The sequence below is a fragment of the Phyllobates terribilis genome, unplaced genomic scaffold, assembly GCF_046119375.1.
Source record: "Phyllobates terribilis strain yellow unplaced genomic scaffold, ASM4611937v1 Scaffold_10__3_contigs__length_209671492, whole genome shotgun sequence".
Lineage (NCBI taxonomy): Eukaryota > Metazoa > Chordata > Amphibia > Anura > Dendrobatidae > Phyllobates > Phyllobates terribilis.
In genome coordinates this window covers 143,958,507-143,984,286 of record NW_027362770.1, presented here as the reverse complement: position 1 = coordinate 143,984,286, position 25,780 = coordinate 143,958,507, and the positions used below count along the sequence as shown (strand labels likewise).

General features: G+C 42.5%; 2 protein-coding genes across 3 annotated transcripts; one reads left to right on the top strand and one right to left on the bottom strand.

Moving 5' to 3' along the window:
- The first annotated feature begins 1,118 nt into the window (after window positions 1-1,118).
- THG1L (tRNA-histidine guanylyltransferase 1 like) lies at window positions 1,119-8,896 on the top strand. 2 transcript variants are annotated; one of them, XM_073649305.1, is made up of 6 exons: window positions 1,119-1,335; window positions 2,347-2,523; window positions 4,368-4,537; window positions 6,842-6,930; window positions 7,715-7,822; window positions 8,604-8,895. In XM_073649305.1, exons 1-6 carry the CDS (start codon window positions 1,163-1,165, stop codon window positions 8,763-8,765), a joined length of 879 nt encoding a protein of 292 aa, XP_073505406.1. In that variant the 5' UTR covers window positions 1,119-1,162; the 3' UTR covers window positions 8,766-8,895. The 2 variants fall into 2 exon arrangements, with proteins under 2 accessions (XP_073505406.1, XP_073505407.1); XM_073649306.1 differs by lacking the exon at window positions 1,119-1,335 and adding an exon at window positions 1,364-1,575 and having other exon boundaries at window positions 8,604-8,896.
- Window positions 8,897-12,253: 3,357 nt separating this feature from the next.
- On the bottom strand, window positions 12,254-22,899 carry NIPAL4 (NIPA like domain containing 4). The gene is made up of 6 exons (XM_073649303.1): window positions 22,866-22,899; window positions 18,356-18,604; window positions 18,050-18,106; window positions 16,867-16,957; window positions 14,553-14,713; window positions 12,254-12,867 (listed from the first exon to the last, which is right to left on the bottom strand). Exons 1-6 carry the CDS (start codon window positions 22,897-22,899, stop codon window positions 12,254-12,256), a joined length of 1,206 nt encoding a protein of 401 aa, XP_073505404.1.
- Between the last annotated feature and the right edge of the window lie 2,881 nt (window positions 22,900-25,780).

Below are 25,780 nucleotides of genomic sequence, written 5' to 3'. Positions count from 1 at the left end.
TTGGGGAGGCCTACAACTCCACCTGGCCAGGGGAGATTCCATCTGCTCACGGACTGACCAGGCCCCGATCGCTAGCCAGTACTCCGGGAGGGTCTACCTTTGCCACCAGTAAAGACCCTGAACCACACCGCACCGTCTCTGAGTGTTTCATCATCCACGTCCGCTGCCCTGAGGCCATACCCCTCCCGTTGGGGGTTATACCATCCCCGCTGCATAACCGTATCACCGGCCTCAGCGGTCTGCCCTGCAGCGGCGGTCTCATGACCGCATTCAACGGGTGGCGTAGTCGAACATTCTAACATCTACTGCTAAATACTGCCGCTCAGTTTGACTCCCTGGGCACGGACCGGGTCACCGCCACGAGACTACTACCCCCATCTGATCCGGCTCCGGGTAGGCCCCCGCGTGCGCAACGCTACTCAGCACAGGCCCAGGGGCGCGTCACCATCATCTTGCAGGAACTGCTGACACACTCCAGCCACATGAGGTCTGGCATTGTCCTGCATTAGGAGGAACCCAGGGCCAACCGCACCAGCATATGGTCTCACAAGGGGTCTGAGGATCTCATCTCGGTACCTAATGGCAGTCAGGCTACCTCCGGAGAGCACATGGAGGGCTGTGCAGCCTAGGATGTGTTATTTGAGTGTTCCCTTTATTTTTTTGAGCAGTGTGTATATGTATATATATATATATATATATATATATATATATATATATATATATATACATATACATACACACGTGCACCAGCATATATATGTGTATCGACCTCAAGGTGACCTGGGTATGTTCAGAGTAGGTTTTTCCTGCGTTTTTATATATATTATATACATACTCCTATTTATAACACATATATAATGTGTTATAAATAGGCATATACATATCTAAATAGGTGGGATATATATATATATATATTTATTCCATCTATGTATATATATACCCATTTATAACATATATATATACACACACACAATAAGTAGTGACATCATCACGTTCCCCTTTGTGGGGTATAATATAAATCTCTATTCTGAGGCTTCTCATTGTCACGTAATCGCCGCGTTCCTCCAAACCATAGAGTGCCTCCAAGTGCTTACGCCACTCCGTTACCATAGAGACGCCTCCGCGCCAACAGTTTCCACTCACTCTACTTCCGCTTCCGGTAATGCTGAAGCGTGCGTTGCTTTTAGCGAAGGATTTCCGGTCACCGGCTTATTTCCAGCAGAAACGAGAAATGGCAAAGAGCAAGTTTGAGTACGTGCGGGCTTTCGAGGTGCCGGACACGTGTCTCCCGAACTGCTGGGCGGTGGTGAGAGTGGACGGCAGGAACTTCCACAGGTGAGGTCATGTGACCCGCTGGCAGGATGCACGTCACGTGTGTGATGTCAGTGTAGTGGTTATGTCATACCGAGCAGGGGGCTCTGACTGCAGCTTCTGCAAAACTACAACTCCCAGCATGCCACAAGCTCCCATTACATGCTGGGGATTGTAGTGTCACAGTGAAAGAGTTGCGCCTTTTTTTTTTGCACATGGATTTTTAAATCTGATGTTTTTTCAACTCCTGTGGTTTTTTTAATGGTATTTTCAATCTTTTTTTTTTTTTAACTGATTTTCTGTCTGAAAAATCTGCATAAAAAAGTTTGTATTTTTGAGTAGTTTTTTTATTCTGCTTTAATTCAGAAGTCACATTTGGAGTTTGTTTTCGGGGGGTGTTTGCTTAACTTTTTTTTCTCAAGCAGAATTGGCATGATACTTTTGTTCCCATATTCCTATCAGCCCTGCTATGTATAGAGAAAATCACAGTCTCCTATGAACATCAGCTAAACATAATTTCTACAGGCCAATTGGACACCCATTACACACAGCGCATGGCTTCAGGGGTGCTGTTTATATAGGAAGGGGAACAGAGCTATTAAATTTTGTATAGTTAATCCAAAAGGTAGGCACTGTTTATAAAATATATGATACAAAATGGACAAAACAGTATACATAAAATAAAAAGGATAAGCAGAAGAAATGTACTAAACCCGATGTCGCAGGGTTTGCTCTGGTTTTCATGAAGGGGAACTCTTCGTTTTATGGGGAGGGTAACGTACAGAACAACTTCGCACTGTGTCTCCCAGGACTGACACTGATCATAGTTGGGTATTTGCTTTTATTAACACAAATCACATCCACATACCTCCCCTCCGGTGACTCGTAGCCGGGCTGGTCAGGAATCTAGCTATGCTTTTTAGAAAATTATGAGCTCCCCTTACTTCTACAATACCTTCGCCCCTGGAGGTCCCAGGTGTGAGATACTAGTGTCATGTTTCCTTCTATCCTTTTCTCATATTTGTCTTTCTTCAGATTCTCCGAGCAGCATAAGTTCACCAAACCCAATGATCTCCAGGCTCTGCTGCTCATGAACCGCTGCGCCGAGACTGTGATGGAAGAAATCCAAGATATCTGCCTGGCATACGGACAAAGTGATGAATACAGTTTTGTCTTCCACAAGAAATCCAACTGGTACAAGCGACGGGCAAGGTCGGTGAACTCTTGATTTATTTTTTCTGCCTAGAGGCTCACAATCTGGGTATTGGGGGATCTCTCCCTTTAGGAGATATGTATCCCTCAGTGTAACATTGGTGGTCTGTGTCTAGAAAATGCTAAGAGTGTTTTACTGTGGTGATCTGGTGCCTTTCACCCTGCCTAGCAGGAGCTTTAGGGACGTCGTGCTTTACTCTCTTATATTCCTACTAGATGGTGGTCCGATTCTAACGCATCGGGTATTCTAGAACATGTATGCGGCCGACCGGGCGCAAGCAGCAGAGCGGTGTTTACATTTGGCGCCAAAATCGCTGATTGGTCGAGGCCGGCAACCGCGACCAATCAGCAAAGCAGTGTTAAAATTTGGCGCCTATATCGCAGATTGGTCACGGCCGGCGGTCGCGACTAATCAGCAGAGCGGGGTTTAAATTTGGCGCCAATAATGCTGATTGGTTGGGGCCAGCAAACGCGACCCATCAGCAGAGCAGGGTTTAAATTTGGCACCAATAATGGTGATTGGTCGCTTCCGGTGGTTGTGACTAATCAGAGCGTTGTTTAAATTTTGCGCCAAAATCGCTGATTGGTCGTGGCTGGCGGTAGCGACCAATCAGCAGAGCGGTGTTTCAATTTGCCGCCCATATCGATGATTGGTCGGGGTCGGCGGCCGCAACCAATCAGCGTCGTATTAGTGAGGACCGGGGAGCGGCCATGCCTGTGCGGGTACTTCCGCTGCGAGCAGCTGGGAGATGAGCGGCTGCTCGCAGCAGAAGCATCCCGACCGGCGGCGCTGCTCCTCAGTCCTCCGTTCACACTTGCTGTCGGGAGATCATAGCGCTGTTTAAATTAAGCGCCAATCTCGCTGATTGGTTGCGGCCGACCGCGACCAATCAGCAGAGCGCTGTTTAAATTTGGCGCCAAGCTCGCTGATTGGTCGCGGACGCTATTTAAATGTGGCGCCCAAATCGGTGATTGGTCGCGCTCTCCGCCCGCGACCAATCACCGATTTGGGCGCCACATTTAAATAGCGTCCGCGACCAATCAGCGAGCTTGGCGCCAAATTTAAACAGCGCTCTGCTGATTGGTTGCGGCCGCCTGCCGACCGCGACCAATCAGCGAATCGTATTGGTGAGGACCGGGGAGCGCCGCTGCCTGTGCGGATACTTCCGCTGCGAGAAGCCGGGACATGAGCGACTGTTCGCAGCAGAAGTATCCCGACCCGCAGCGCTGCTCCCCGGTCCTCCCTTGACACCCTAGCCGCTGATGTCCCCACAGTATCGCATGATGTTACAAAGGTCCGGACATTTGTGTTAAAATTCGCTGATTGGTCACTGGCGCTGCCCGCGACCAATCACCGATTTTGGCGCCACATTTAAATAGCGTCCGCGACCAATCAGCACAGCGGTGTTTAAATGTGGCGCCAAGATCGGTGATTGGTCGCGGCCGATATTTAAATGTGGCGCCCAAATCGGTGACTGGTCGCGGACGCTGCCCGCTCCCTGGTCCTCCCTTCCGCATGGAGGTCAGCGGCGCCGGCGGTCCTTCCGCAGCTACCGGCCGGGAGATGAGCGCCTCGCGCCGCTCATCTCCCGGCTGCATCGCCGCTGAGCTCCGTCCCGCAGATGAGCTGCTAACGGCCGCCATCTTTTTTCAGAAATCCCGCGGCGCTGATTGGTCGCTGCCAGACCAATGAGCGACGCGGGATTTCCAGGACAGACAGACAGACGGGATAAGACGATTATATAGATAGATAGATAGATAGATATGTTCAATTACTACATCAGACTTGCCACAATGTCTAATTTCTGTCTTTTCTTTGTCTGTTTTTTTTTCCCATTTGTAAGCAAGTTCATCACACACGTGGTCTCGCAGCTTTCCTCCAGTTACGTCTTCTACTGGAACAAATTTTTTCCGGAACAGACTATGCTGTATCCTCCAGGATTCGATGGGAGAGTTGTGCTGTATCCCAGCATGCAAAACCTGAAGGATTACCTCAGCTGGAGACAAGCTGACTGTAAGGCTTTATTAGCAATTTCCCAAAAAGGATATAATTAAAAAAAATCAGCAATACCTGGTCACAACACTAATGCACTGCTGGATGCAGCATCCCCCCATGATAAAGGTGGGGGCAGCACAGGTGCAAGATGCTGGGATACTCAAACAAAGGTTCATCATGGGGTCAGAAGCTGCAGTCACTGCTACAACATCTGCCCTGAAATGAAGTGTTTTTTGGATGACTCGTGTTTCTGGGATTGGGTTAGTCCCTGCGCAATTCGCACAATGACAGTGCGCTTTTTGTTGTGTTGCTCACTCAGATCAGGAGTAACAATCCGGTAGGAGAGCGCACTGTCATTGTGCACATCACTCAGGGACTAGCCCAACATTTTATATTACTCGGGCTAACGAAAACTGATGGAAACAGAGCAATCACTATCCCCATATTTTCTGTTCTTAACAGCGCCATCTGCAGGCTATATAAAACATCAAGTAAGTTTCCAAAGCCTGCAGATGTCACTGAGGTGTTTATGAATGCAGCGAAACTCTGTATTGTATCGCCCTAATTCTGCAGTCTATAATATATACAGTCATATGAAAAAGTTTGGGCACCCCTATTAATCTTAAGCTTAATGTTTTTTAAAAATTGGTGTTTTTGCAACAGCTATTTCAGTTTGATATATGTAATAACTGTTGGACACAGTAATGTTTCTGCCTTGAAATGAGGTTTATTGTACTAACAGAAAATGTGCAATCTGCATTCAAACAAAATTTGACAGGTGCATAAGTATGGGCACCTCACCAGAAAAGTGACATTAATATTTAGTAGATCCTCCTTTTGCAAAAATAACAGCCTCTAGTCGCTTCCTGTAGCTTTTAATGAGTTCCTGGATCCTGGATGAAGGTATTTTTGACCATTCCTCTTTACAAAACAATTCCAGTTCAGTTAAGTTTGATGGTCGCCGAGCATGGACAGCCCTCTTCAAATGATCCCACAGATGTTCAATGATATTCAGGTCTGGGGACTGGGATGGCCATTCCAGAACATTGTAATTGTTCCTCTGCATGAATGCCTGAGTAGATTTGGAGCGGTGTTTTGGATCATTGTCTTGCTGAAAGATCCATCCCCTGCGTAACTTCAACTTTATCACTGATTCTTGAACATTATTGTCAAGAATCTGCTGATACTGAGCGGAATCCATGCGTCCCTCAACTTTAACAAGATTCCCGATGCCGGCATTGGCCACACAGCCCCAAAGCATGATGGAACCTCCACCAAATTTTACTGTGGGTAGCAAGTGTTTTTCTTGGAATGCTGTGTTTTTTTGCCTTCATGCATAACGCCTTTTTGTATGATCAAACAACTCAATCTTGGTTTCATCAGTCCACAGGACCTTCTTCCAAAAAGAAATTGGCTTCTCCAAATGTGCTTTTGCATACCTCAGCCGACTCTGTTTGTGGCGTGCTTGCAGAAACAGCTTCTTTCGCATCACTCTCCCATACAGCTTCTCCTTGTGCAAAGTGCGTTGTATAGTTGACCGATGCACAGTGACACCATCTGCAGCAAGTTAATGCTGCAGCTCTCTGGAGGTGGTCTGAGGATTGTCCTTGACTGATCTCACCATTCTTCTTCTCTGCCTTTCTGATGTTTTTCTTGGCCTGCGACTTCTGGCCTTAACAAGAACTGTCCCTGTGTTCTTCCATTTCCTTACTATGCTCTTCACAGTGGAAACTGACAAGTGAAATCCCTGAGACAGCTTTTTGTATCCTTCCCCTGAACAACTATGTTGAATAATCTTTGTTTTCAGATCATTTGACAGTTGTTTTGAGGAGCCCATGATGCCACTCTTCAGAGGAGATTCAAACGGGAGAACAACTTGCAAGTGGCCACTTTAAGTAGCTTTTCTCATGATTGCATACACCTGGTTATGAAGTTCAAAGCTCAATGAGGTTACAAAACCCAAAAAAGAGCTTTAGTAAGTCAGTAAAAAGTAGGTAGGAGTATTTAAAACAAGAAAATGGTAAGGGTGCCCATACTTATGCACCTGTCAAATTTTGTTTGAATGCAGATTGCACATTTTCTGTTAGTACAATAAACCTCATTTCAAGGCAGAGACATTACTGTGTCCAACAGTTATTACATATATCAAACTGAAATAGCTGTTGCAAAAACACCAATTTTTAAAAAACATTAAGCTTAAGATTAATAGGGGTGCCCAAACTTTTTCATATGACTGTATGACAGGGTTGGATGCTGCTTTATTCTCACACAGTTAACCCATTAATAGCTTTCTTAAGATTGATTCCGGTTCTATGTTTGCAGGTCACATCAACAACTTGTACAACACAGTGTTTTGGGCTCTGGTACAGCAGAAAGGGCTGACCCCGGCACAGGCTCAGGACCGACTAAAGGTGAGCAATCAGATTGCCTTGTGGTTACAGAAACTATTCCATTTAGGAGAATGCAGCTTTACATACATGAATGAGAGGAACATAAAGATCTGTGACCCCCCCCCCCCCCCCCCTTCGATCAGCAAGGAACCCCTCCTCCCCCTCATAAATCGGTCATTGCAGAGATTAACGAACCCAGATTTTTATCGATGTTCACACTGGTTGATTACATGGGTGGATAATAATCGGGCTGAGCTTTTCTCTGGACTCTCTTCTTTGATTATTATCAACTTGTCTGATTAGGAGTCCAGTGGTCGGTCCTACTAGTGATTGACATCTATCTGCATGCAGTGTCATACAGGGAAGACTGTCAGTCACTGAAGAGCACCGCCCACTGGACTCCTACATATTTCAGTGAATAAAATGGTTTACTGAAACATTTCCCACGAAAAATGGATACAAATCTGCTCGCAGATCAAATAGCTATTTCACATGACAGGTCCATCACTGGTGATTGGCAGCTCTGACTTGCCTGGAGCAAGCACAGTCTTCAGAGATCACTCAGGCCGGCCAGAGCTGTCAGTCAGGAGTGAGGGAAGCTGGGCGTATATGACCAATTGGTGCACCAAGCGCCTTTGGCCACCGCCTGGGTGCACCAAGCGCCTTTGGCCACCGCCTGGGTGCACCAAGCGCCTTTGGCCTCACATTGGCCATGCAACGTGTTGCAGATTTGCATGTTTGGAGGCAGAGCAGTCCAAGTAACACAGCATAGAAGGATCCATGAATGTTCCTCTATTTCCCGCAGGGAACACTCTCTGGAGATAAGAACGAGATATTGTTTTCAGAGTTCAACATCAACTACAACAACGAGCCGGCAATATACAGGAAAGGCTCAGTCATCATACGGCACAAGGTAACCTAGTGACGTAGGAGAGGGAGAGTCACCGTACGGGTAGATGATACATGACTGGTTGCAGCACTGTTCCTGGATTCATAAAATCCAGAATTATCAGATCCCAATTTAAAGTCCAATATAAACAGCCTTTATTCACTGATAACTAGGGAATCAAACCCTTAACAACCAGGACATTTTTTCTTTTTCCTCCCCCTTCTTCCAATAAGTGACTTTTTAAAAAAAATGAAGATACATTTTTACATCTATACTCATGAGGGTTTTTTTTTTATTTTGTTTTTTTTTTTAAATGTCCTTCTACATAGCCATGAGGTTTTGTTTTGTCAAAAAAAAAAAAAACACTGGCTATGGAGAAGGGAAAAAAACCCTCAGGGCTTTGCAGATGGGGAAAAAAACCCTCATGGTAATGTAGATGGCCAAAAATAAAATACCATGGCTATGAAGGAGAAATTGAAAAAAACATGACTAGAAGAAAAAAAAAATTCTTATGTAGATGGATAAAAAAAAAAAGAAATAAAAATGCTCAGAAGTAAAAATAAAAAATAACCTTGTGGCAATGTAGAAAAATAAAAATAAGTGTGTATAGACAAGACTTCATTGCACCCCTGTGCGGAAGTAATCTGTGCTTGACTACTCAAAAGCTTCTTAAACCCTCTGTGCTGCATTAACAGCCCAGGAGACTGTCCATGGGGTGCTTGTGATGACGGCTCAAGGGGGAATTTGACAATGAATTTCTTGGTCTTGTAATGTGCATTTTTTTGTCCTTAATTTTTTTTTTTAGGTCAATGAAATTAGCAAGAAAGTCATAAATCTGCCCCAGCGGGCCGAGCAGGAGGAGGTGGAGGTTTGTCGGGTCCGGAACCAAACTGTGGCGCTGCACTGCGACCTCATCGGCGACACGTTCTGGGAGGAGCATCCAGACGTTCTGTCTTGTGACAGTTAATGATTTTATGGTCTTGTAACATTCTGTTCCCTGCCTGGACCAAATATTTGTTCGTAAGACGGAAGTTTTATTCTGTTATTTATTCATTGAGGTTGGAGAATTTTACTTTGACTTTTTTCAGCTTCGAAGCGTTAAAAATAAAGTTTTTACGGTCGTTTAGTCTGCATTTGTTTTTTATTTCAGAAGGGCTTGTTCACATCACGTCCTTAAACTGTGTGCCTCGCCTTCTGGAATCAAACAGAAAATTTCCTCCAAAAAAATGGCACCACCTCTGTCTGCTGGTTGTGTGCGGTATTGCAGCTTAGCCACTTATTACAAAAGAAGGATCTGTTTAAGAAATGGTGCCATCCTGTGTTTGTCTGTGGTACTGCAGCTAGGACTCCCTTCAAACAGGCCAAACTGCAGTACCGAACAGAGACTATAAACAGTGGCGCTGTTTCTAGAGAAAACAAATATACACCATGTTTTCCTACCAGACATACCCTATGTGGCAAAGATGCCAAAATGTGTTCATTTTAGTATATAGCTTGCCAGTATACATTAATATAAGGGGAACTGTAGGATACCAAAGTTAACTGCTTTTTAAAGAGATTGTCCATTATTAGAAAAACTTTACTACTTTATTTCAGGAACAGCAGCAGTCTGGTATTGGAACTGTGCCCCATTGAAGAGTTGAGCTACTGTACTACTTGCCCATCATCTAGGTCAGGGGTCTCAAATACCCAGCCCCCAAGGCTCCATTGTGTGACCCCCCTAAGGTCCCAAGACTGGCATCCAGGGCGCTGTCGATGCCAGCAGACGTTGGCGTGCTCTTCGCCTGACGTCTCTACCTTTTTTCTTTTGAAGAACGATGGGGGACAGCATTACTATATTGGGGCTAAATGTTAAACAATGACTGGGGGCAAAAAAGCTTTAAAAAAAAAAAAGTACCATAACCCATATGATATTAGAAAAAAAATACATGCCAAAAAGGTAATACCTAGAACCCATTTATGGGATTATGAAAGTGTGCCCCCCTCCCCTTAGAAACAGTGCCACTTCATTTGTTTGGCTTGGTCTGGTACTGCAGCTAGTCCCCAAGAACAAATGGTTATCCAGCATTTGAGGGACGGAGGAGCAGAAATCTGGCATAGGGCGCGTTCAGACATCCCTGCAAATCAGTCCGAGATCGGGCAGCAATGTAACAGATTGGCCGCAGGTCTTACAATCTAAACGTGGCAGCTTCTGAGAAATCTATTAAGCTGTCGCGCGTGGGAAACCTGTAGCCAATCTGCATTGTGGTCCCATCTTGGACAGATTTGCACTGATGTCTGAATGCGCATTTAAAGGAAACTGTTTCCCTGCACATATAATTATGCTGTGGTCATAATTTATCAAAGAAGCTTAGAGGGAGGGGAGAGATACAAACTTTCCCATTGTCAGAATGAGCTCACTGACTGATTCTCAGTTTACCTTTTCTGCAGCAATAGCTAATGCAACACACAGGCTATAAAAGACAAAGTTTTTAATGAAATCTAGCGACAATTTTTTAGCCAAAAATAAGAATTTATGTAAATCAAATAAAGTTAAAAAAAATCCTCATAAGTTGGACAACCTCTAACTTGTTCTAAAGAAACATTTCCATGCCTTGCGCCACATGTGTTGTAGGAATATATTTTTCAACATATTTTACAAAGGGGTGTGACTAAAATAAAAGATTTCATGGCTCAAATTGGGAACTCTTGCACCACATTTTAGCCAATTAATAGGTGAAAAATAGAGACTAAAGAGTGATAAATGTAGCAAGATCATGACCCGCAGGGATAAATCTGGTGCATTTTAAGACGGTTCAGTCGGCAGTGTTTAAAAGTTAGACTGCTTTGGTAAATCAGCCCATGTGAGCGCAGACTGGTGGCACAAGACCACATTTTGGTGTTAATTTACTGGCCGCACCCTCTGCACTTCTACCGTGGTCATACCGGACACGGGTGCTGAACTCTGAACATGGACTTCTGGAAGTCCGTTTTACTGGAAGGAGAGAAAGCAAGAGATTTTCCAGCTGCAAGGTTCGGCCGAACGCGGGGAGAGTAGGGTTCGGCCGAACGCGGGGAGAGTAGGGTTCGGCCGAACGCGGGGAGAGTAGGGTTCGGCCGAACGCGGGGAGAGTAGGGTTCGGCCGAACGCGGGGAGAGTAGGGTTCGGCCGAACGCGGGGAGAGTAGGGTTCGGCCGAACGCGGGGAGAGTAGGGTTCGGCCGAACGCGGGGAGAGTAGGGTTCGGCCGAACGCGGGGAGAGTAGGGTTCGGCCGAACGCGGGGAGAGTAGGGTTCGGCCGAACGCGGGGAGAGTAGGGTTCGGCCGAACGCGGGGAGAGTAGGGTTCGGCCGAACCCGATAAATCTGAAGTCTCAGGGGTCCGCTCCTCCCTACTGCTCAGTAAACCTGATTGAGGGTCCGAGCCAAAAAACCAACCATGGGGTTTTATTGTGGACTGCTTCTGCTATTATAACTACAACTCCCAGTCAGATCATCTTCTCATGCCCACCACTTCACGAGGACTCCTTAGAAGCTCAGAGATGGACGGTGACCAAAGTCCATGAAGACTTTCCGTACTTCAATATGTCTCCCATTTCATACAAGAATGTCCACGTACCATGCAAAAATCACAGAGACAAGTCCGATTTTGGTCTGAGTGCCGGATCGGCATGCAAATCTATAGGTCTGCGAACACTATGAATATATACTCAATCCATAAGCACACCCCCATAGGGACTTGAGTACCATCAGTATCCTCGGCCTATCGGAAGTACCTTTGGTCCTCTAGTAGGCTGGTTTACCCTTACCACCAATAAGCATGAGGATGAAGTCTAGTCCCCAGTAAAGGGACAGGGCCAGGACGAGTATTTTTTCCTTAAACATTTCCGATGTGCAGTCCTCCCTTTATTAGTGTATTTCACAAAAAGTGATTTTTTAAATTTTCTTCAAATTAAACTGAGAATCATCACCATGTGCACAAACTGAATGTAAAACAATTTATCTACCACCACATATGATTGCGAAGTAAACTTTTTATAACTTAAATTAAAATTTCAGATAAAAGACATTGGGTGTAATGAAAAAAAAATTAAATAAAATTTGTACAATACTTAACTCTTCAAGAACTACAGGCAAAGGAAAAAAAATACTGGAGATCCGGCCTCTATTGATGCATTCTTGTCCATAGGCAGAAGAGGTCATGTTGCACAAAATATAAATATCATTACTACAAAAATGAAAGTTTTTGACATCATCGTGACACATAACAGAACCAATCGGGATTTTCCCTCTGGAGGAGAAAACTTTTGCATGTCTATGGAATATGGTGCTTGGGAACAGACCAGAGAAGTAACCAAAGATCCACGTCTTGTGAGGTTGCCTAAAAGGAAGGATCTTGGAGGTAGAAGGTATCATACGTAAAGTCAAGCCAATGAAGTTTTACAACAGCACCAAGTCCAAAACTATTCCACTTCCCTAGGTGTATATAACGAACACTTTGGGAATGCTCCCGGTGTGTTCTGTCTCCATGTTGTCTACAAGGGTTATCTTGTCTTCCTTCTTGGCCGGCTGTTCAGTAGACATAGAAGCTACCTGATGTAGTTGTTGCCTTAGACTTTTAAGGCTTATGTCCAGGTTATTAAAGGCGTGGAGTATGAAGACACCAAGGATGATGACGAGGAATCCACAAACTGCTCCTACGCCATCCAATGGAGACATAGATACCCATTCCTTAAAGAGGATGAGGGACGTAGTGATCACCACGGTTGTGAATAAGACGTAGTAGATGGGAAAAACCAAGGAGGTGTTGAACACGTCCAAGGATTTGTTGAGGTAGTTCACTTGTGTGACCACTGAGATGATCAAGATTGGGATGAGGACCCATGGAAGAGGATGTTGGACAACTGGTAGACTGGTGAGAAGACCCTTCACAGCGATGCCCAGACCTTTCACAGAAGACACGGAGAAGGCACCCAAGAGAGAACATATTGCCAGGTAAACAAGGATGTTTTGATGGCCATAACGGGGCGAGAGAATGAAAATCAGGACCAGGGAGAAGATGAGCAGCACGCTGATGTAGACAATGAAACCTATTGGTTAAAAAGAAACAAAAATAACCATTGTGTAGACAAATCGATACAAAACTTTTCCTTAGGGTATTTTGTGCACACAGGTCCTTTCGGCTTTCTCCTGCAGAGGATTTGCTACACATTTCACCCAATCCATTACAAAAAGTGTAAAATCCACAGTCATATCTGGAATCTAAGAAGCATTCAAAAATAAACTATCAATTAAGAAAATGTAAAAGCGAATGTACAAAAGAGAAAGCAAAGTCTATATTTGGTGTGACTAACTTTTGCCTTCAAAACAGCATCCATTCTTCTAGGTACACACATTATTTTTGAAGGAACTTAGTGTAGAGGTACTTGGCGGAGAGGCTGATCTAAACGTCTTGGAGAAGTAGCCATAGATCTTTTGTCTCTCCATGTAATCCCTGACAGGCTAGATGATGTTGAGATCAGGGCTCTGTGGGGGTCGTATCACCACTTCCAGGACACCTTTTTATGCTGAAGATAGTATTAGTGACACTGGCCGTATGTTTGGGGTCGTTGTCCTTCTGCAGAATAAACTTGGAGCTGATCAGATGCCTCCTGATGGTGTTACATGACATATCTGCCTGTATTTCTCTGCCGTGAAGACATAATTAGTCATGACTAGGGCTGAGTGGACCCATGGGTGGATGTTAGGGTTCACCGAACTTGAGTTCAAAGTTCAGTTAACAGAACCCCCTGGAGTTATTTGGGACCCAAACTTTGGTGCTGTAAAATTGTCATAGTGAGGGCTAGGGGGCTGCCAAAGAAGAGTACCCCCACAGAGAGTCACGAATTCCAAACTCTGAGTTCAGCACCAGACACTAGGTGTCCAGTAATAACCCCGAACTTTACAATTTATGTTCACTCATCTCTAGACAAGACCAAATCCTCTACTCCATTTGCAGAAATGCAGCCGCAAACTTGTAGAAACCTCCACCATGCTTCACTCTTCCTGCAGACAGTCATTATTGTGCCGCTTTACAGCCCTTAAACAAACAGCTAAACATTTCACATCTCTTTCCAGAGCAGCTGCTGCCAGTTTTCTGCATCCTGGTTCCTATGTTTTCATGGATAGTAGAGTCAAGTGCCCTATATCCATGTCACAGATATGTTTTTTGGCCACAACTCTTCCAACCCAGGGCCATACTTCTCTGAACAGTAGATGGGTGTAGCTGGGTCCCATTCTGAATTGATGGCACTGCTGGACATCTTCCAAAAAAAAGCAAGCATGGTGTCTTACATCTGCTGCACTAAGTTTCCTTGACCACCCACTGCATCTACGGTCCTCAAGGTTGCCATTTTTTTTTGGTGTGCTCAATGCTGAGAAATACAGGTAGATATTTATCCATCATGTAATACCATCACTGAGGTGTCTGACTCCAACTTTATTCTGCAGCAGGACAATGACCCCAAAACATACAGCCAATGACATTAAGAACTATCTTTAGTGTAAAGAAGAACAAGGAGTCCTGGAAGTGATGATCCGACATCCACAGAGCCCTGATCTCACATCATCCAGTTTGTTTGACATCATATGAAGAGACAGAAGGAGTTACACAAGTGACATCCACAGAAGATCTGTGGTTGGTTCTGCAAGATAATTAGAACAATCTCCCTTGCGAGTTTCTTCAAAAACTGTGTGTACTCCATTACATTCATTTCCCACTGGACACCCCATGTACCTGGGTCTTTAAGCTTTGAAGTCATCTCTTCTAATGTGGTCACTTCTTGTTCCTCTGGGGAGTGTATTACCAGAACAGTGCTTCCCAACACACTGAGCGCACACCCCAACTTCCCTAAAAGGTTCAGCCTTTCACCCAGTAGATAGGAGGACATCACAGCGCTACAAAGAAAAAATTTATTACATTTTTAAGTTTAAAAAAAAAATGTATGTATGTATGTATGTATGTATGTATGTATGTACAGTACAGACCAAACGTTTGGACACACCTTCTCATTTAAAGATTTTTCTGTATTTTCATGACTATGAAAATTGTACATTCACACTGAAGGCATCAAAACTATGAATTAACACATGTGGAATTATATACTTAACAAAAAAGTGTGAAACAACTGAAAATATGTCTTATATTCTAGGTTCTTCAAAGTAGCCACCTTTTGCTTTGATGACTGCTTTGCACACTCTTGGCATTCTCTTGATGAGCTTCAAGAGGTAGTCACCGGAAATGGTCTTCCAACAATCTTGAAGGAGTTCCCAGAGATGCTTAGCACTTGTTGGCCCTTTTGCCTTCACTCTGCGGTCCAGCTCACCCCAAACCATCTCGATTGGGTTCTGGTCTGGTGACTGTGGAGGCCAGGTCATCTGGCGTAGCACCCCATCACTCTCCTTCTTGGTCAAATAGCCCTTACACAGCCTGGAGGTGTGTTTGGGGTCATTGTCCTGTTGAAAAATAAATGATGGTCCAACTAAACGCAAACCGGATGGAATAGCATGCCGCTGCAAGATGCTGTGGTAGCCATGCTGGTTCAGTATGCCTTCAATTTTGAATAAATCCCCAACAGAGTCACCAGAAAAGCACCATCACACCTCCTCCTCCATGCTTCACGGTGGGAACCAGGCATGTAGAGTCCATCCGTTCACCTTTTCTGCATCGCACAAAGACGCGGTGGTTGGAACCAAAGATCTCAAATTTGGACTCATCAGACCAAAGCACAGATTTCCACTGGTCTAATGTCCATTCCTTGTGTTCTTTAGCCCAAACAAGTCTTTTCTGCTTGTTGCCTGTCCTTAGCAGTGGTTTTCTAGCAGCTATTTTACTATGAAGGCCTGCTGCACAAAGTCTCCTCTTAACACTTGTTGAAGAGATGTGTCTGCTGCTAGAACTCTGTGTGGCATTGACCTGGTCTCTAATCTGAGCTGCTGTTAACCTGCGATTTCTGAGGCCGGTGACTCGGATAAACTTATCCTCAGAAGCAGAGGAGACTCATGGTCTTGCTTTCCTGGGGCGGTCCTCATGTGAGCCAGTTTCTTTGTAGCGCTTGATGGTTTTTGCAACTGCACTTGGGGACACATTCAAAGTTTTCCCAATTTTTCGGACTGACTGACCTTCATTTCTTAAAGTAGTGATGGCCACTCGTTTTTCTTTACTTAGCTGCTTTTTTCTTGCCATAATACAAATTCTAACAGTCTATTCAGTAGGACTATCAGCTGTGTATCCACCAGACTTCTGCACAACACAACTGATGGTCCCAACCCCATTTATAAGGCAAGAAATCCCACTTATTAAACCTGACAGGGCACACCTGTGAAGTGAAAACCATTTCTGGTGACTACCTCTTGAAGCTCATCAAGAGAATGCCAAGAGTGTGCAAAGCAGTCATCAAAGCAAAAGGTGGCTACTTTGAAGAACCTAGAATATAAGACATATTTTCAGTTGTTTCACACTTTTTTGTTAAGTATATAATTCCACATGTGTTAATTCATAGTTTTGATGCCTTCAGTGTGAATGTACAATTTTCATAGTCATGAAAATACAGAACAATCTTTAAATGAGAAGGTGTGTCCAAACTTTTGGTCTGTACTGTATGTATGGCTAAAATATATATTTTTTTAATTGAGTTTCATTACAAATATTGCACCTTTTGGCCTTTACAGGCTCTTTGTTTCCCTGCACATTCAACTTTGATGTGCTCTATGGTCATAAATCAGCTGAGAAGAGCTCAGAAAGAGACAGATAGAAGTGTTACAAACGCTCCTGTCAGAACAATTAACTCACTGATGGAATCTCAGTTAACTCATTCCGCTGCCAGCAATAGACTGTTCAATACAGCGGCTATAGAAGGCAAACAGTGCAAAATTTTTAATGAAACCCAATAGCGCAAATTAATTTTAGCCCCTAAAGTGTGCAAACTAACAGAAAATTATGGCTCTTTCATGGCTTGGGCTAAATGACTATCTTACCACCCCATCCCCTGAGCGTCCCAAATTGACAATTTGCTTTTTTAGTATGTAGTCATAGATTAAATTACATTTACCTTATCAGGACACTGAGAGCACCAAGTGGTGTGACAATGGTGGCCGGAGCAAAGGCATATGCGGCAAAGTTGGCAACTTCTCCACCTCCCACTGTAATAAGAAATCAAGACATATGATCCAACTATTACATATTGGGTACCCATCCACCTGCAATACCACTGATACCCACCAGGTGTAAGCAGATCAAAACGGTAGGTATAGACATGAATTAAAAATGGTGTCACAATGTCTGAAATCATTAAAGACTATGGACACCCTTTACATGGCAAAAAATAACATATTAAATGTATAAAATATATATTAGGTACAAGTAACCTCAGTGTCAGTCTGCAATCTTTATTCATCATTTTCAGACCCACTGATATGCATTTTGTAGCCTAATGCAAGTTTCAGATTTTTCTTGTGGGAGTGTCTCTCCCAGCAATGTAGGCTGGATGTGAGGTTTATGGGTGTATCCAGAGTGATGCCATCTTCATTAGCTCATATACTGCACAGATTTCTTCTTCATGCTTTCCTCTGGCTATTTTCTTTGACCTCCCTGAGACACTACATGCTTTATTCCCTCGCCACACTAGAAATCCATGTACAACCCTCTCCCTGCTTCTATCTTTAACAGAGAGAAGGGAGCAGAAAGAGCCATCAGAACCAGGAGCTCTGATGGATTTGTAATGTTTTTTGCAGATAACTTAGACTTATAGACACTGTAGCAGCAAAATGAAATCTTTTAGTGAAAGAAATATAGAAAATGGCATAACTTTTTCAGCTGGGAATGTAAAAAAAAAAAATAAAAAAAATCAGCTTCAAAATCCTACTGAAAAACTTTGCTGTTCATATGAGGTTTTTTCCCCCGGCAGGAAAAACAATACAAATTATATATATATATAATTTTTTTTATTTTTATTTACTTTTCCTATTGGTTTTGGGGTCTTTGTTTGTTTTTCCTGCTGGGAAAAAGTGGATTTCCATATGTATTATATAAAAAATGTTTTAAAGTTTTAGTTTTGGGTTGTATATTTTGTTTTTTTCAAATACCGTTAATACACACACACACACAATATATATTCAATGGGCTGTCCTTGCATTGCATTGTGAGTTTCAATTATAGAGAAGACCCTCTTTTATTAACTCAGAAATCCCTAATAGGGTCTTCAAAATTGCTTTTTTACCCCTTTAAAAGCTTACTTGTAAGAAGCCCAGCCCACCATAACCAGTCTTTCAAGTAGCCGTGTCCACCAGCACCTAGACAAAATAAATAATCAATCAGGAATGCACCTTTACAATGGAATTCGGCAGATGACACCACCCATGGACCCATAGACGAGAATGGATTAGTAGTGGTGAGCTGCCTCTACATTTTCACAAGGGACCTCCACAGATTTCAAGAACTAGCGGTCAGTTCTCCAATAATCCTATCCTGTGGATAGTCACATTTCCCTCTCGTCTATCCAACCCAAGTCCATCTAGACCAGAGGACCCCAGTTTCCATACCTGCACGTGTCTGTCCTTGCACTGACAGATGAAGAAGACCTTTCTTTTTCAGGATAACACTGCTCCCAATGAGGATGCTGGAGAAGACCGCCAGGGCCAATCCGATGACAAAGTCATGTTTGGACTGCACCGAAGAGGACCAACTTTCATCCAGGGTCAGGTTCTGATAAATGTAGACTGACAAGTCAACATCCCCTAAAATCTGACAGGTGACCCGACGTGAAGGGCAGGTTAGCATGACCAGTGTCCCTATAGAGAGAGAGCGTATTAATAATATTAGTGTGTGGTGTTTCAGAATACAAATGAGTGTCAGGATTCCAGTTGTCCTTCTACAGTTTGACCACTAGTGGCTGCTATTGTTCACCTTAATTGTGTTGCAATCCCACTCCTTACCACTGGAGGCTGCTGTTGTGTTCTGCAATTGCCTTTTACTAAGATGGCAGATTGTGAACCTGTGGGATTCATCTTGTTTCCTGTTTGAGCCTACTTAAAGCAGCATGGATCTCTCATTCATTGCTTGAGTATTGTGTCTAGCTGTTAGCCTAGTTTCCAGTCTCCAAGCTCCTGGACATGCTTACTTAGATTGTTCTCACCTATCTATGGATTGTTTCCTACAACTCCTTTTGCTAACTCCAAGAACTTCTATTACCGCTTGCTGTTCCTGCTTGTGCTCCTTTGGCCACTGGTTTCCAGCAGTACAACACCAGTATCGTAACAATCAGAGGGTCACAAAACATAAAACCGACAAGTCATCATCCTCTTCTCTGGGATATTGTTCCCAGTAAATGAATGAAAAAGGCCAGAAAAATATATGCCCCCACAATCACTACTTTAGTGCATAGATCTTCATTTCCGAGAAGATTTTATATACTTTGGGTGAATGAAAACCAGCAAAGCAGCTTACCTGGTGTAGAAACTGATATTAGAAAAAAAAGAGGACTGGTCATAGATATTTAAATTTTATATATTGCAATTGCCCCTGTTCTCCTGAATTTGGCACCATTTTTACTTTTGTTCCTGGGCCTCTCCATTCCTGAGATATGGCCCCTATCTTGGCAACAGAGAGGCCCAGGAACAAAAAGGAAAAAAACGTCGGATTCAGGAGAACAGCGGCATTTACACCAGGTCAAAAAATATATATGCACATTTATGGCAAATGACAGGTCTTTTGTAAATAAAACAGTCATTCTTGCAGGTTTGTATGTTCATAGTGGTTGACTATTCCTCAAGGTAAATGGGGTCATTTAGGATCAGTGACTATGGGATTAGCAAGGATGAAGAACAATAAAGCCATAAAACAGAACAAACACCGACCATTTCCACTTACTATTGTAAGGGATATAATCCCCTATTGAGGTGGAGATTTGTAACAGGCAATGAATTCTGGTATGCAACAAAGGATCGTGTTCTGTCCCTCCCCATGTGTACGGAGCACACAGATGTATGATCACATGGAGGTATTTTTTACATTTATTTTGCTAGTTAAAAATTATTACTTTTAATTCATTCATTGGCCAGATTTTGATTTTTTTATTATTACAATTTACTTTTTTGCCCCAGGCAGAAATATTGCAAGAATTGAGATCTTGCTTTTTTTTCAGTGTCCTAGCCCCTTCCTCAAGCATGGAAAGAAGAAAAAAATAAAGAAAAGTATTCTTAGCACTAACTCCCAAATTCACCCATTGTGTCTCTGTGTTTAAGTAAATTTTCTCTTCTGGTTTGTTTTTTTTTTTGCACTGGTGGACCTTGTGCTAATTTCACCAAAACAGGGAAAAAAAAAAAAAAAAAAAAGGAGAAAAAATAAAAATTGAAATTCACAATGTTCATTGGATTTGGTTCTAGTCAAAACGTGATTAATCAGGGTCCATTGATATCAATAAAAAGCTCAAAGTGTATTTGAAGTAGATTTTGGAGCCAAAGATGCTCCAGAACCCAATGTATCTCAAAGACATCCAGGCTGGCCCGGGTTACCAGCAGCCACCACTGTAGGAAAATATATATATTCCTAAAACTTCCAGCAATGATCACCACCCAACAAGTTCTCCCTATCCAGAGGACATCAGCTAATGACTGCTCCAAGTAAACATATAGAGCAACCAAGAACGACCCATCCGACCCGTCCATTCATCAGGCCTCGGACCCCATTCATTATTGCACCTGCTACTATTTTTGTTGTCCAGCGCCAAATTCTCCTTTTAAGTTGCGCCTTTTTATTTGGAGGAGGGTGAAACATTTCCATTCAACGTGTACTGAATATGGTGATTTCTAAAAGGGTTATATCCCCACTCCAAATTTCATACATGCACAATCATAATTACAGAAATGTACAAGATGGCACTCCGCCCTCAGGGGTGCCAAAGACTCAAGGGTGCGGAATCAGTTTTAACCCATTCTAAAACGGTAATTGGACCCATAATTTCATTTCCATCCTTAGGCTATGTGCCCACGATGCAGAAATGAAGCGGAAAATTTCCGCGTGTCCTTGCCCGGAAAAACACATGCGGAATTTGCCAAGCGTTTTTCATGCTTTTTTGAAGCGTTTTGCACATGCGGAATTGCCTTGCGTTTTTCTAATGCATTGAAGATGGTAATTCCGCATGCGTAAACGCACAAATAATGGACATGCTGCAGAATTTTCCGCACATCAAAAACACTGCGGAAAATTCCTCAGCATGGGCATTGAAATTGTGGATTTACATTGGGGACCATGAGAGAAGGCTTACCAAGCGTTTTTCAAGCGTTTACGCTGCAAAAATTCCGCAGCAAAAACGCATCGTGGACACAGACCCTTAGACAAGTTTCACACATCCTCGTTTTGCAGCCTCAATGCCGAAGCACAGATCGGCTGCAGGTGACCCAAGGCCAGTCCTTCCTTCGTTTACCATGAAACATGGATGCCGGAAATATCCAGAGCCCCTGAAGATGCCCCAAAACTACGTTCTCATAATGAGATTTTGATGGTGCAGCATTTCTGCACCCATTGAGTAAAATAGGCTACTTGCATTTTTTTTCAAAAATAAGCACAAAAAAACCCCAATGCTACGTTCCCACAAACTTATGGCGAGTTCCTTGCATTTTTTTTTTTTTTTTTTTAATTAATGGTGCACTTGAGGTGCCATAAATTTTTTTTGCGAAACCAGTTATATACATTTTTTTTCCATAACACACACATATATACATACATACATACATACACACAGGGTGGTCCAAAAGTAGGTGGACAGAAAGTGTAATAAGGTTATGAAGGGGGAGATTTATCAAACGAAATCCAGTAATTTTAGATAACATAATGTGGAGTGATGAAGCTTCTTTCACATTATCCGGCCATATTAACAGACATAATTGTATGTTACTGGTATAATGAGAACATGCATTTAACATTAGAGCAACAAATAAATGAGCCTGGTGTCAATGTTTGGGGTATTTCAAGTTTTGGTGTTTTAGGACCAATATTTTTTGATGGAACAGTCACAGGAGATAAGTATCTTGAAATTCTAATGAATCAAGTTGTTCCCCAGTTACAGCAACAGCCTAATTCACATGACCTTTATTTCCAACAAGATGGGGCCCCTCCACACTATTCAAGAGTATTCTGCGAGTATCTTGATGAAACATTTCCTAATAAATGGATTGGCCGAAGAGGCCCACTTGATTGGCCGGCGCGTTCACCAGACTTGACCCCAATGGGTTTTTTCTTTTGGGGAGTACTCAAGGACAAAGCTTAGAGTTGAAAGCCAAAAAGTGTCAGTGATTTGAAAAATTACATAAGAAATTAATACCCAAAGAGACTTGTGCAAAAAAGTTTGTTGAAGTGCAAGAGGCGACTCCAAAGCTGTGCAAATTGTAATGGAAAACAGGTTGAGCGCCTGCGGTGATGAAATTTAAGGGCTTTTGTATTATTGTTCAGAATAAAATTTAATTATCAATGCTATGCTTGTGTTAGTAAATATAATTTTATATATAAATCAAAATAAATGTTATTATTTTCTGTCCACCTACTTTTGGACCACCCTGTATTTTATATATATATATATATATATATATATATATATATATATATATATATATATATATATATATATATATATATATATATATATATATATATATATATATATATATATTATACATATATATACACACACACCTCCAAATCACAGCAAAATTACCCAGATATCCCCTATTTAATCTTTGTGTACCACTACGTAGGTGGAGTGCTCTTGCGCAAAACATTTTTTTAACAGTTGCAGGATATAAAACACTACCTTCCTAAAAAAAAATATATATATATAATAATAATAATAATAATAATAATAATAATATATGCACAGCAAAAATATAAGGCAAAAAGAAAAAAAAAAAACATAGCTAGAAATATACCAAACACATTGATGCCCCCTAAATGTCTGTGAAATATCTAGTGAATTCCACTATATGTAAAATAAGTTACAAAGTTTATACTAGTCACATACACACAATATTGTTAGGAATGGCAGCACTTTGCCCTCACCATTGGCGCAGTTGTGGTTGGCTGGCGCTGCCATGTCGTTCTCACAAGTTGAGAGTCAGTGACTATCTGCCTCCTCTCACCTGATCAGTGAGGTGGGCTGGTAATCAGGCTCTAGTATAAGCCTCCTCCTCTTAAATTCCATGCACACACCTCTTGTTCCTGTAGTATGGCCCCTTTCCCTCTTGGTTTCATTCATTGTTGCTTTCTCAGGTTACTTGGCTTTTTATGAAAAAACAGAGTGTAAAAAAACTCATCGTGGGAACGGATCCTTAACACTGAATAATAATTTCGAATAATTCGAATAATTTCAAAATCCGCGGTGAGTCAGTCCCTACTGCTGTAAATCCACATTTTATAAGCGGATTTTCCCCATAGACTTGAAAAAGTGGCGGAAATTTCAGATGTCTTTTTATTGCGTTTCTGCTGTGGAAATTGAGTAAAATGCATAAAATCTGCTCGAGATTCTATCAACAAAGTTACTGAGCAAATAGGAAGTTTAAAAAAAAACTAGTTTCAGTTGAAACTTCACATAGCAAAAAGAGATAATAACCGCATCAAAAAAAAAAAAAAGTTAAAAAACTGCAATAAAAAAAAACACAAGTAACCTAAAATGACTAATTGGTGCAGAAGTGCTGCTTAAAATCCGCAGCATCAAAACGCCACCAAATCTGCACCACGGGAACGTAGACTGAGAGGTGCACTAGTAAGAAAAGTCAGCGAAACGACATATTTTTCAGGCGAATTCTGCTGCAAAAAATAAAAATAATGCACAGCAACATAAAAGTGACATTGCTGTGCACATGTTCAACTTTTTGTTGCTTCTTTTAAAGGTCTCAGGGTTCGGAAACTATGAAGCGGTTAAAAGTGACATAATTTTTCAGTGGCTTCAGACAGGCTTTATATTTGGTAAGTACAGAAAAAAAACATCGCAAAAAAACTATGGCAAAGACGCCACTTCAGAAAAAGACCATCGTCGTTTCCACGAAGCGGCTCCTCCTAGAAAAACTTGGAATCTTGGTTGCTGGAAAGAAGACGTCATGTGCGCATACCCCAAAATGGTCAAAAATTATGAGTTTTCTAGTGGAAACTGCTTCAAGTTGGGGAGTTTGTGGAGCAGTTTTTCATTTCCTGAAGTGGATTTAAAGAGTTTTTCACTTGTTTTTGGAGAATTTTTTTCCTTAAGTGTTTTTTTTGTTTTTTGAAGCCTTTTGATTGGACAGTGCCCAGTTTGGAATGTTTTCAATTAGGGGCTGCTTCAAAAAAGTGAAATGCACTTTCTTTTGTCCCATCAGGTGTTTTTCAAAATCTGAGAAGTAAGAAAAACGCTCAAAAGACTGAAAATCTGAGCAGTAAATTGGTTTTACCATGAAAATAAACAGGAGGGGTATTTCAAGCATTCTTTGGAGTTTTTCGAGGAGTTTTTGGAGCGGAAAGTGAGTGTAAACTCTCCAAATCCTCCTCAAAAATACGAGTTTCTGCTCCAAAAACTCTTCAAAAAGGCTCCATGTGCACATAGCCTCAGGCTATGGAGATTTTTTGCTGAGTTTTTTGAGAGGAACCTTAGCAAAAACTCCAATTTTTTTTAGAAGCTTTGCATTTTTGAGGAGGATTTGGAGAGTTTCCGTTCAGTTTCTGCAACAACTCCTCGAAACACTCCATGTGAACATCCTTTGTTTGACTTTTCAGGTGTCTTTTGGAGCGGCGTTTGTTACTTTGTACATTTTATTGCTTTTGTGGGTCAGGAGCAAGTGACTCAGAGCAGGTCCCACTAAATGCTTTATGCTTCATTAGCCTGTCCGTTCCAGACCAGTTGGGCAGGTATTTCAGGAGTGACCACATGCCTGGGAGCTGAGGTCGTACTGCGGTTGAGATGCATACAGATACAGAACTTGTTTACCTGCTCCTCCGAATAACTTTTGGATGTGATTTATAACATTCTTCAGGACTTGGGTTACATTTAGAGGGGGCTCGGTTGCATGGTTCCTCTTTTTTTTTGCTGATTTCCTCTGCCCCCTTCTACATTGATTGACATCGCTTAACTGTGGGATGAAAAGTGCTCTGGACTGCTGGCCCCGCCCATAGTGCTCTGAGCAGCTTATTTGCATATGAACAAAAAGAATATACAGTGATGGCCAAAAGTATTGGCACCCCTGAAATTCTGTCAGATAATACTCAGTTTCTTCCTGAAAATGATTGCAATCACAAATTCTTTGGTCTTATTATCTTCATTTAATTTGTCTTCAATGAAAAAACACAAAAAGAATTGTCCTAAAGCCAAATTGGATATAATTCCACACCAAACCTAAAAAAGGGGGTGGACAAAAGTATTGGCACTGTTTGAAAAATCATGTGATGCTTCTCTAATTCGTGTAATTAACAGCACCTGTAACTTACCTGTGGCACCTAACAGGTGTCGGCAATAACTAAATCACACTTGCAGCCAGTTAACATGGATTAAAGTTGACTCAACCTCTGTCCTGTGTCCTTGTGTGAACCACATTGAGCATGGAGAAAAGAAAGAAGACCAAAGAACTGTCTGAGGACTTGAGAAACCAAATTGTGAGGAAGCATGAGCAATCTCAAGGCTACAAGTCCATCTCCAAAGACCTGAATGTTCCTGTGTCTTCCGTGCGCAGTGTCATCAAGAAGTGTAAAGCCCATGGCACTGTGGCTAACCTCCCTAGATGTGGACGGAAAAGAAAAATTGACGAGAGATTTCAACGCAAGATTGTGCGGATGGTGGATAAAGAACCTCGACTAACATCCAAACAAGTTCAAGCTGCCCTGCAGTCCGAGGGTACAACAGTGTCAACCCGTACTATCCGTCGGCGTCTGAATGAAAAGGGACTGTATGGTAGGATACCCAGGAAGACCCCACTTCTTACCCCGAGACATAAAAAAGCCAGGCTGGAGTT